Here is a 12,829-nt window from a genome sequence, read left to right on the forward strand (position 1 = left end):
TTCTTTACTTTTGTATATGTTGATAGATGGAATGGTCCTTTCTCTTGTTCTCTCTCTCTCTTGCTGAGCAAGCTGTCACAATCTCTGATTCCTTGCAGATGGATGTAGTGAATGCTTTCCAGAGTGGAAGTTCCATTCAGGGGGCTCTAAGGCGGCAACCCTCCATCGCCAGCCAGCATCATGATGTAACAAATATTTCTACCCCTACACATGTAGTGTTTTCCTCTTCTACTGCTTCTACTACTGTGGGGTGTGAGTGTGTGTTCCTAAGTGCATGAAATTAACATTTCCTACTTCACACACCTAACGTTTCTCATTTTCTCCTTAATGTTTAAATTCATTGTTCAGGCTTTTCATAAAGCTTTCTTTTCGTAAAGTGGATTGAGACCTCAAAGTGTTGTCGTTGTTGTTGTTTTATTTCTTAGAGGGCTAGATTACAGGTGGAACAATTGCAACCAAAGATCAGACATGAAATCTGTGAGCTTGTCTCTCGGCTAATTAACTCTGATAGTTAATATGGGGAATAAAACTGTAGCTTAGAATTTGTGAAACTACTATAAATTTTTGAGTATATGCCTTTAAACATGTTCATACTGCATGATTCCCAGAAGCATGTGATTTGAAACTGATCCAACAGAACCAAGAAATTGCATTTTTAAAGCTAAAAATGAACTGAGCGCTTTGACTTGTATCTGGTTCAGCTTGGAAAGTGAGTTAGTTCCCTGAAGAAAAGTACTGAGCATATAGTAGCTACGTGTTTGCCTTCTGAGCCTGGACTGTGGCCTTGCTTTGTGGGGTTTTTTTAATTTTGTTTTGTTTTTGAGAAGGGGTCTTTGTGTAAGATTCAAAGTTCTTTGGTATGTTTGTGGCTTTTTTTTTTTTTTCACTTACATAATCAATTTAAGTTAAAATTCCTTCCTAGATAAGAAAATGTTCTAAGTTTTCCAAAGAAATGAGGAAAGTACATTTTTTCAAAATTTTGTATTCAGTTTTTTTTTTTAAGTTAACTCATTTCTCCCCAACCCTGCTCACCTTTCATCTCGTTACAGCAACCAATCTATTTTTTGTATCTATGAGTTTGGTGTTCTGTTTTTTGTTTTTTGGAGTTTTTTTTTAAGATTCCTCATGTAAGAGAGATCATACAGTATTTGTCTGTATCTGTCTGACTTATTTACTTAGGACAATAATGCCTTCAGGGTTTATCTATATTTTCACAAATGGCAAGACTTCCTTCTTTTTTGGAGGTTGAGAAATACTGTGTGTGTGTGTGTGTGTGTGTATTTGTGTATGTGTATACACCATAGTTTCTTTACCCATTCATTCATCAGTGGACACTTAGGTTGTCTCCATATCTTGGCTCTTGTAAATAATGCTACAGTGAACGTTGGGGCACCTGTATCTTTTCAAATCAGTAATTTTGTTTTCCTCCGGTAAATACCCACAAGTGGAGTTCCTGGATCCTATGGTAGTTCTGTTTTTGGTTTTTAAGAAATCGCCATACTGTTTTCCATCGTGGTTGTACCACTTCACATTCCCTCCAGTGGTGCACAAGAGTTCCCTTTTGTCCGCATCCTTGCCAACATTTGTTTTTTCTTGTCTTTTCGATGTGGTAATTAAACTAACAAATGTGAGGTGATGTCTCAGTGTGGTTTTGATTTGTGCTTCCCTGATGATTAGTGATGTTGAGCATCTTTTCATGTACTTGTTGGCCATTTGTGTACCTTCTTTGCAAGAATGTTCAGATCTTTTGACCATTATTTTGGGGGGGGGTGCCCGTGGCATATGGAAGTTCCCCGGCCAGGGATCAGACCTGTGCCGCAGCAGTGACCTGAGCCTCTGCATGACAGAACAGGATCCTTAACCCACTGAGCCATGCGGGAACTCCCCCTCTATACCTGTTTTGTTAAGAGTTTTTATCGTAAATGGCTGTTGAATTTTGTCAAATGCTTCTTTGCATCTTTGAGAAATGATCATATGATTTCTGTTGATTATTGGATCATTACGTGTCATAATTTTCAGTAATTGACTAGAATGACAAATATTCTTTCAGGTTTTTAATAAAAGTTTTTTTTTTTGTAAACTCCCTGTAAGTCCTCTAACCTATATCATCCTTACTCTGAATTAGTGTCTTGATTTCATGGTGAATTCTCAGTATATCAGAGGCACTAAAGATAGAAACCCACCCACCCCTCATCCCTACCTTTGAAATCATCTGAGAGACCTGATTCGAGCAGACACCTCTTTTTCATTTGGTCTTTAGCCCGTGAAGCACTAAAGGAGCCTTGGGAAGCTGGGACCGAGATGAATTGAGGGAGGAAACAGTGCCGTTGAAAGGGAAGCTGTTTACTCAGAGCTTGTCTGTTCACCACTCGTTGCTTAAGTAATTTTCATTTGTTGTCTTTAATGGTGTGACAGAACAGGAACTGTGCCCATTTTATAGGTGTGGAAACTGACTTGGAGTTTAAATGACTTGCCCCTGGCTGGTGAACAGTGGCATCATGATGTAGAGCAAGGAGCAGGTGCGGGCTGTCAAGCCGGACACGCCCTGTCACGTTAGACATGGGCACGCGTGGACGGATAGGAACCTTTTTAGAAGTTACAGTGGTGCTGCCTACCTGAATGAAAGGTGTATACCGATTGATTGCAGGGGATTCGACTGAAGGCTGATGTCAGTCGAATCCCTCCCTTCCGTGGGTGTCACGCTCTGCTCCTGGTTTTTGAGGGCGTGTCGCCGCTGGCGCCTTCGTCTCCTACTGGTATCTGGTTGTCTGCTTTCACACCGGAAGGCCTGCCGTCGCCCTCGCTGCTCTCGGACCTCCAGGCCTCGTGGTCTAGTACGGACTTCAGACAAGGAGTTGGCAGTTCCTACCTGAGAGCAGAGAATGTTCTAACAGGGGCTCTAAGCCGCCCTGGGAAGTCAGGAAAACGACTCCCAAGCCAACCCCTTGAGAGAACTTCAGCAACAGAGGTTGGTCCTGAAAGAGTAATAAGATATCAAGAGTTGGTGAGGCTGAAATAGAAGGTGAGCATCCATTTATGTCCCACAGGAAGGCGCCACACTGAGACTTAATCCTGATAGACTCCCTCCCCTCAAGACTTTAAATTTGAAACAGTTCAAACTGCCAGACAAGCTGAAAAATTAGTACATGAATACTTTTCACCTGGATATATCGTTTCTTAATATTTTATGACATTTGCTTTATCTAATAATGTTAATAGATACCTTTTTCTGAGCCGTAGAAAAGAAGTGGCAGATAGAAATTCCATCTCTGAGTACTTCAGCAGGTGCTCTCCTGTGTAGTCCTACTGTAGAACCACATCCAAGAAATCGAGCTTTGATACCATTTTGTCTAATATACAGTCCATATTCAGATTTCTCCAAGTTGCCTCCAAAATGTCCTTTATAACTTTTTTGATCCAGGATCCAAGAAAGGACATTTAGCGGTGTGTGTTTGGACTGTTTATCTACTTTAACCAGGATCCATTTTCTCTGCTTTTATTTTTCATAACATTGACTTTTTAAAGAGATCCAGGCAAATTGTCTTAAAAAGTGTCCTGTTTTCTGGATTTGATTGTTTTCTCATGATTAGCTTTATGTTAAACTTTGACCAGTTTATCTCCTAGGTGGCATATATTCTGGTGTTTTTCTTTTTTTTTTTTTTTATTTCAGCAAAATTTTAAATAATTGACTTTTCTCATTAGGAGTAGTATCATATGAGCTTAGATTTATCATATTTACTGTATTTTTTGGATAATGGTGTTCTAGGATTTATATTAAATATTAAATCACTCATCAGCTCTGTTTTAAGACATACCCACCCAGACCTGCGTCAGACTCTTTTTCTGATGAACAACTACATGTGAAACCTCTGAGTTGCCGGGTACATGTAGCCAGGGTAATGGTGTTGATACATTTAATGAATGATTTCATTGCCTCACTGTGTTCTTCCCTAATATAGAACAATCTTAGAAATATCTGTGTTCATCAAACTACTTTGACTCTTTTTTTTTACAATTTTTTAATATAGTTAATTTACAATGTTATGTTAGTTTCAGGGATACTGAAAAGTGATTCTGTTATACACACACACACACATATATATATATATATATTCTACTTCAGACATGTTTTCTGTTATAAGTTATTACAGTCTTGAATATAGTTCCCTGTGCTAGACAGCCGGTCCTTGGTGTTCATCTGTTTTATACATGGTGGTGTGTATACGTTAATCCCAACGTCCACACTTAGCTCTCCCCCACTCCCCCGCTATCCCCTTCGTTAACCATTTGGAGTTTTTGCTTTGCCAAATAAAATTATAATCCATTTCAACTTTATCATATGCTAAGCCTGAAACGCCTCTAGAGAGATCATCCTTTGTCCTCACTTACTAGTCAGATCGTCTAAGATCTCGAGAGAAGACCCTCTTGCTTTTCTTTGTCAGCTGTATCCTTCTCATAGCAGTCTTCACCATTAGTAGATTATTTTGCTGAATCAGAAGTTAGGTGTTCCTGGAAAGGAGACATAGAGGAAAAATTTGGTCTTCCAGAAAAAAGGTCTGCCGACCATAGCCTATGGGCCAAATCTGCCCTGTTAGCTGTTTGAAAATAAACTTTCACTGGAACATAGCTTGTTCATTTAATGAATGTCTTTGGTGGTCTTGCGAAGCAGAGTTGAGTTGCATCAGAGACCAGATAGCTCACTAAACCTAAAATATTTACCATCTGGCCCTTTTCAAAAATGTTTTCCAACCCCTATTCCAGATAATGAACGTGTGGGTGTCACTTTGAGAAAATTTGATATGCAAATATACAACTTTGAAAAACAACCTAGAATTTCTTTCCTATTGCAAAGTATCTTTTGGTTTACCACCGAAATCCTTTAATTTATTGTGCACACAGTAAAAGTAGTGATGAATGCAAATTTCAGAAACGTGCAGTCTGTTGAAGGGAAGATATGTCAGCTGCTGATTAAGTAGTTTCATAGTTTAGAGCCATCTTCTTGTGTACATTGTTTTAGGCAATAATATTCTTTTGTTATCAAAAGTCAGGATTATATTTAAGAAAATAGGTGATTTAAGCAGGGTGCATGACCTTAATTTGATTTGTTACTTCCTATGTTGATAATCATTTTCAGTTTACTAAAATTACTTTATGATTTTAATAATCACTTCAGTTTTTTGTTTGCTATATATGCCTCATGCAGTGTTTTCTTCTGTTTTTTGTTTGTTTTTCTCTCAATGAATTACTCTAAAAATTTTTCTCATGGATTTCCCATTTTGGCTCATCAGGTCAAGAACCCAACATTATCTCCCTGAGGATACAGGTTCAATTCCCAGCCTTGCTCAGTGGGTTAAGGATCCAGTGCTGCTGCAAGCTGCAGTGTAGGTTGCAGATGCACCTCAGATCCAGTGTTGCCATTGCCATGGTGTAGGCTGCAGCTGCAGCTCCAGTTAGACCCCTGGGCTAGGAACTTATATATCCACAGATGTGACCACAAGAAGAAAAAACAATTTTTTTTCCCTTGGAAATTCCCATGTAGCACAGCTGTGGCCATAGGCCACAATAGCGATGCACGTTCAGCTCCTGACCAAGAAACTTCCACAGGCAGCAGTTGCAGCCAAAAAAATTTTTTTTCTTGATGTAGGAATTGTTGGATTTTTCTTAGTTCTAATCATTTTAGGGGTTATAATGTAAGTGGTAGGTCTCAATAGCCATTAAAAGAATTAAGTTAAAAGACTAACTTAAAGCAGTAAGGGTTCAAATAAGCAGTAAGGGTTGGATTGTCCAAAAAAATAGGTAATTGGGATTACTTCTTATATTTCTGTTTAAACTGATTTATTTGTGGTGTTTATTTAGTATTTTGGTTTTCTATCTACCTACAGTATATCATGTACCCAGTTGTGCTTTTTAATTACTTAGAATTACTACTGTGCTGTGAGAATTTTACCTATAGAAGGTAATAGAGATCAGAGCATGTATAAACTAGCTTAGTATCATGCCTTAGTTGGAGAGTATTTTCTTATTTATGAGTAGAAAGTAAAATTGATCTAGTTCAGATTTTATTCTCTGTGCCTAATGTGAGAACTGTTTTTCTGTTTTTGTTTCGGGTTTTTTCTTGTTTTTTCGTGTTGGTTTTTTGTTTTTTGGTTTTTTTTTTGGTCTTTTTAGGAACACACCTGCAGCATATGGAAGCTCCCGAGCCAGGGGCCGAATCAGAGCTATAGCAGCAGTCCTACGCCACAGCCACAACAACACGGGATCTGAGCTCTGTCTACAACCTGCACCACAGCTCACAGCAACACTGGATCCTTAACCCACTGAGCAAAGCCAGGGATTGGACCCGAGTCCTCATGGATACTAGTTGGGTCAGTTAACCACTGAGCCACAACAGGCACTCCGAGAAATGCTTTTTGAAAACTTTATTGCTTTGGAGCATTTCTAAGCTTGTCCTTGTCCTGGTGCTGACCTTCATCTTAGCAAATATTTTATTCTAGTCAAGTTAGTTATGAAGTTAATATCCTTATGTTCTTCTCTCTTATTGACTTGGAAGAACTTGGAGTTAAAAGTCCAGAATCATTGATGCTAAGACATTCTGGCACTAATTTGTAGCGACCTGGCAAATCAGCTACCCTGTCGTCAGCCGCTCACGTCTATCATTTGTGAAGTGGTTAGAATAAAATATTTCAAACATCCTTTCAAGCTTTGATATTCTAGGATAATTTAATAAATCTTATCAGATAGGGGAAAAAATCTTAGCAAAATTGAAAAGCTTTGGTAAAAAGGAATCTAATTTCACCTGCCACAGGTGTGTGTATATTTGTGTACACATGACACACTGCCCTCACCTACGTTTTTTACTCTTTACACTCTGCTCCCCCTCGAGCTTTGATACCTCCCAGATCTGTAACTTAAACCCATACCTTCCTTCTGAGCTCTGGATATTTTCACTTCAATGTTCTGCAGCTCCCCAAATGCACTAAAATTTGATTTATTTCTCCCTTCACTCCTATTCTTCACTACTTCTGTTTACCCAGACTAGTCAAAACAGCAGAGACCTCCGTTGCTTCTCTAGCTCTGTTAGCAATACCAGCAACCAAGTTAAATAAGCAACAACTTGAGAGTCATCCTGAGCAGCTCTCATCACCCACCAGATTTGCCGGCTGGTCCTCCAGCTTCTGTTCTCTGTGCCCACTGGCCACTGGCTATAGTGAACATAGGAGTGTAGGAACCACTCCTAGATCTTGATTTCAGGTCCTTTGGATAAATGCCCAGAAGTGGGAATCTAAAATAGTCAAATTCCTAGAAGCCAGAAGTAGAATGGTGGTTACCGGGGAACCAGGAGTAGAGGGAGTTGCGAGATACTGGTCAAGGGATACAAAATTTCAGTTACGCAAGATGACTCCGTTCTGGGGATCTGATGTATAGCATGGTGGCTACAAGTAACAACGCTGTAGGATGTACTTGAAATTTGCTAGATGGGCACAATCTCAAATGTTCTCACCACACACACGCACACACCCACACACAAGTGATAACTAGGTGATGTACTGGATATGTTAATGAACGTGATTGTAGTGATTACTTCATAAAAAAAGACATATATCAAATAGACCTCTTTGCCTGAAATATATACAGTAAAAATGTGAGCATAAACTGTTACATTTTTTAAGAATAAAATGTGAAGAAATTTATTTTTATATCGTAGTCATGAGATGATGTTGGTTCCTACTTACAAGATGACTTTGGTCTTTTTTTTCTGGAATATCAATATCCATTACTTAACATTGTAAGTAAATAATGTCTTCATTGCTAAACTAGATTCTTTAAAATCAAGGCAAAAGCAAACACTGTACTTGAATTGATGTGGACTAGATACTCACCTATTTGGATTCTGTCTTTTTTTTTAACTCCGGAACACACTGAGTCTATGAGACCAAAAGTCAGTATGTACAGTAATGTATTTCAGTTAATGACCCATTAATCTCTTTTCATCCATATAGCACACTTCTGAGAAGGAAGGTCAGGTGTTGGGCTTTATGTTTAAGGGTGAAACGCTGCAAGACTTTGTTTCTTCTCCTTGGGAAGTTTTTCACAGAAGAATCCCAGAGGGCTTTTTTGTTTTGTTTTATTTTAAATCTGTTCTTTGCGGTGACCTATAGTATATAAATTTAAGTTTTAATATTATAGAGAAAAACACTAACCCTTTACAGACAAATGGCATATACTCAACTATTTATAGCTGTTTAATGGCATTTTGTAGATATTTATTTGGGTTTTGTGTTTATTTTATTTTTTAATTAAGGGCGTAGTGGGGTAGATGTGAGTTCATTGTGGCATTCGGCTTATAATTGCTTGGCTTTTTCATAGTCAGTGACACCCTAATTCCTAGCATGATTAATAGTAACCCTCTGTGCTTGACTTTAACTTATTTGAATTGTTTTCAAAAATTATTTTTTTTAATTTAGAAAATCAGCTAAAGCTTGTGTATGGTTAATTTTATGTTTGTTTTTCTGTTTGATTTTGTTTTCTTAGGGAAAAAAATCCTATAAAATGGCTATTAAATTCTTAGCCAGTGACAATGAGATTTGCTTCGTATTACTTTGAATTCTATACCTCTTAATTCTTAGAGTATGTGGTTTTGTTGTTCTGTAGTGTCCTACTAAAATATTCATTTTTTTTACAGTGTATTGCAAGTTCCACTGCATTACATGCAAATATGATTCACTCATACCTAGCTGTTTGTGGATTCAAACTCATAAATGAACCATTTTTAAAACTAAGCTGATGGCGTACTGATACCTCTCTGTGTTTTCTGATATTTACAGATTCGAGTGGTGAATGCATTTCGTAGTTCTTTATATGAAGGGTTAGAAAAGCCAGAATCAAGAAGTTCAATTCACAACTTTATGACGCATCCTGAGTTTAGGATAGAAGATTCCGAGCCTCACATCCCCCTTATCGATGACACTGATGCTGAAGACGATGCTCCTACAAAACGTAACTGCAGTCCTCCGCCCTCTCCCAACAAAAACAACAATGCCGTTGACAGCGGGATCTACCTTACAATAGAAATGAACAAGTCTGCTACCTCTTCATCCCCAGGAAGCCCACTACATAGTTTGGAAACATCGCTCTGATTGTAAGCTGAAGGTTAACACACTAGCTGCATTGTAAAGAAACAAATTGAAACTGGGTCTTTTCACATATTGTGACGGACAAGATAGTATTCTTGTCTTTGGACTTCAACAGAAGACACACTTGTACGAATGTAGATTTATTTTTTTAAAAAAAAAAAAAGCAAAGCTTTCTGCCAGACTGAGGGTGCTTTTTGGGGGGTGGGAGAAATGAACTGACAGATAAACTGTAACTCACCATAAGTTGACCTGTGGATCATCAGTAGAACCTAAGAATGGTCCTGAACAGTGTATTAGCAAAGCTTTAGTTTATCTCAATCCGTGATGGGAGAGAGGGAGGAGTCAAGCTGGGCAAGCAGGCAAAGAGCCCTGGATCATTGAATTGATGCTTTAATTTCTGCTGTTGGCTGTTAATAATTTGGATTATTTATGTTTATAAATGATACAGATCTGTTTACAAGGTTTGTAGATACTTTTTTTGTTCCTGTTCATAGATGGGAAGCTTCCTTATAACTGATGCAGAGAAAAATTAGTCCTTCAAATACTGCTGTATTTTCAGGAAAAAAAAAGGGGGGGTGTTTCTATTGAAACTGTACTAAATTTTTGCCTACAATTTACCTTGTTAAATATTGTAGATAAATTGCTAATACTAATAGCCAAATAGATAACACTAATGCTTTGTTTAAAAAACAACAACAACAACAAACAAAACAAAAAAAAAAAAAAAAACATGAGCAGTGGTGTTCTGATGAAGTTACGGCATCTGTCCTAATTAGTTTCTTAAATACATTTACTACTTAATGGTTTTGAAACAACTGTTTAATTTTTAAAATTTTTGAAAACTTGCTAATAACCTTTGTTCAGAATTTAGTAGATTGTTTAATGCAGGACATCAACTACATAATGAAAGAAGCTTGAAATGCTTTTGTTATTTCAGGCAAATCAAATTAAATCAAACTATCAAACTACAAGAGAACTTTAGTCCTTTTTGTTTTTGTCTAACCATGTTAGTTCAGTGATGTCTTGGTGACCTGTGAGTGAACTGTATTGATTTTTCTAATAAATCCTTAGAAACCTTCATACAGCATGAGGGCTGTTGGCATTTTGAAAATGGTTAGTAAGTAGAAGCATACCTGTTTTTCTTCTGTTTTTGAAACTTGTTTGTAAACATAAATAAATATGCCCTTTTATTAAATAAATACACAGCAATGTTTTTTTAAAAAGAAACTTCCGCTTCTTCACTCAGTTCCACATATCTGCTGCATCAGTCCGTTCTCTTTACCCACAATTGGAGTACATTTCAAGATGGTAACAGCCCCATGAAGTACCCCCTTTCGCTCCTTGGTGGCAAGCTGACAGAATCAGATTAAGGAAACATCACAGTTTGACTTGTTCTTCCCAGAGCTTAGTTTGCCTAAACTAGTCTCACAGTTTAAAATCAATAACGATCCCCATTGTCTTTGATGCATGTGTTTTCATCCCTAAGTGGCCAAATAACAAATTAGTTCTTTACAATGAGATTCTGTGAAAAGGTGGGAAAGGCCCTAAAAACAGACGTTTAGCTGGACTAATTTACCATGTGCTGGAAAGCCCATCTCTAAGCCAATTGTGTTCTTTTACGTCTTTATGTCTTCGGTCCGCCTTCCCCCCTTCTGTCGCCTCTGTCTCTACCTTTTAGGAACTGGCACTGTGTTAGGGCCCAGATGTCACCGTACAATCCTCAGGCTGACGTAAGGTTTACGAGGACTGCTGCAACGTCTGAGAGTGCTGACCCAGCGAAGAAACCTTTAGTCGATGGTGCTTGACATTTTTGGTGGGTGGGGGAAAACCTTTTTCTCTCCATCAGTGCTTTGCAGTAACCCTCTGCAAGTTTCCGGAACACATTGGCTCTGTCAGCATCTGTAATTGCACATTATTCATCAGGTATTTATAGCAAATCATACTGTAAAAAGAGGTAGCATGATATGCCGAAACATGTACTAGGCCAGGCGTCCAGACCTGATTGCTGGTCTTGGTTTTGCCATTAACGTGCTGCATGACCTCGGGAAAATTAGGAGCCTAAATGAGGGAGGTGGCCTAGACCATCTCGAAGAGCCCTTTAACTCTAGAAATTTACCCTGTCACCTGGAGAGCCTGTCAGGCATAGGGAATCGAGAAAAGGGAAATGTTTTCCGTTTTCTTTTTTATTTTGGTTATGCTTAAATATGAATGTAATTACCAAAAGATGTAGAAGTGCATGTGCTTCGGAGGGTTCGTATTGAGCTTTCACAGTATTCATTTTTCAACTCAAGGCAATGGCTTTTTACACCGACTCTAGTCCATAAACGGGTCTTATGACATCCATGGAGTCGTAGCAAGACATGCTTAGTGTGTATTTCTCTCTTTGAGACACTGTCATTTCTACCAGAAATTTCCAGAGCATTATGTAAGTAGAAAAAAACGCAAACAAGCTGTTAAAGATCTTGGATCCCATTATATAGTATGTATCGCTGAAATCAGCATCTGTAATTCAATCACTTTTTCTCTTTTATCCTCTAACCAAAAAATTGTTTAATTTTGCATCCCAAATGTTTTTAATCTTTGTATATTTTTTAAAAATCTTTTTCTCCTCATCATTGCCTTTTTTGTGGTTGTAAATAGACTTACTTGCACTTTGAAGATGAGTTACTCCTTGTCATCTTATAAATATGTGATATGGTAATTTTCATAACAGATGTCAGTTTTGAGCCAAGAAATGGTGATTTGTTTATAAGAAAAAAACTGGCTTCATTTCTGTGAAATTGCTCTTTGAAAATTTCTTTTTACACGTGTAAGCCAACTGAGATACCGTGATGGTGTTGATTTCTTTCAATGATGCTTACCATCTATTTTAGCCACTGAGCCTTTTATTATTTGTCTATTTGTAAAGTTTATTTGTCTTAACTCATTTAATAAATATACTGTTTATCTGTTTCTGAATGGGGACTGAACTTTTTGAATATCTAAATGATCTGAGCATCATATATTGGAATTTTTTTCTACCTGAAGTTTTAAAAACCTAACTGATGAAAATTCTGTAATGTACTTGAAATATTATGGTTGTGTTACAGTTAATCAGTGTTGTGATATGCATGATCTTACCCCTGGAATGAAAGTGGGTATATATCGTCCTTACTCTCCTGCCCACCATCTCCAGTTTTTATAGCACAATGGATCGTTTCTGCAGTCCACAGGAGTTTTATGTTTTTATTTATTTATTCATTTTCTGCTTTTTTGGGCCGCACCCACGGCATATGGAAGGTCCCAGGCTAGGGGTCACATCGGAGCTGCAGTTGCCAGTCTACACCACAGCCACAGCAACACAGGATCTGAGCCACATCTGCAACCTATACCACAGCTCAGGCATCGCTGGATCCTTAACCCGCTGAGCAAGGCCAGGGATTGAACCTTTGTCCTCGTGGATGCTAGTCAGATTCATTAACAGTTGAGCCATGATGGGAACTCCCATGCGGGTTTGAGAAAAATTATTTTTTCACATTAACTCTAAGACTTTATTTTTTCATTCAATAATCGCACCTTATCAATAGCAATAATGATAGTCGTAGTAATAAAATTAATCAAATTTCCCTTTATAATAAATTACTAACAAAATTAGCAACTTTGTTGAAACTTTAAATGATGATGAATACCGTATTTTTCCATAGTAAAAATGATTC

General features: G+C 37.8%; 1 protein-coding gene across 9 annotated transcripts in view; it reads left to right on the forward strand.

Moving 5' to 3' along the window:
• Positions 1–12,089, forward strand: part of ATP2B1 (ATPase plasma membrane Ca2+ transporting 1) — a 125,719-nt gene extending 113,630 nt beyond the window's left edge. For 2 of the 9 annotated variants that reach the window (XM_021091178.1, XM_021091180.1), the window contains one exon: positions 8,826–12,089. In XM_021091178.1, coding sequence (XP_020946837.1) covers positions 8,826–9,137 — 312 coding nt within the window. In that variant the 3' untranslated portion in view covers positions 9,138–12,089. 9 annotated transcript variants of the gene reach the window in all.

Source organism: Sus scrofa, chromosome 5 (assembly GCF_000003025.6).
Source record: "Sus scrofa isolate TJ Tabasco breed Duroc chromosome 5, Sscrofa11.1, whole genome shotgun sequence".
NCBI lineage: Eukaryota > Metazoa > Chordata > Mammalia > Artiodactyla > Suidae > Sus > Sus scrofa.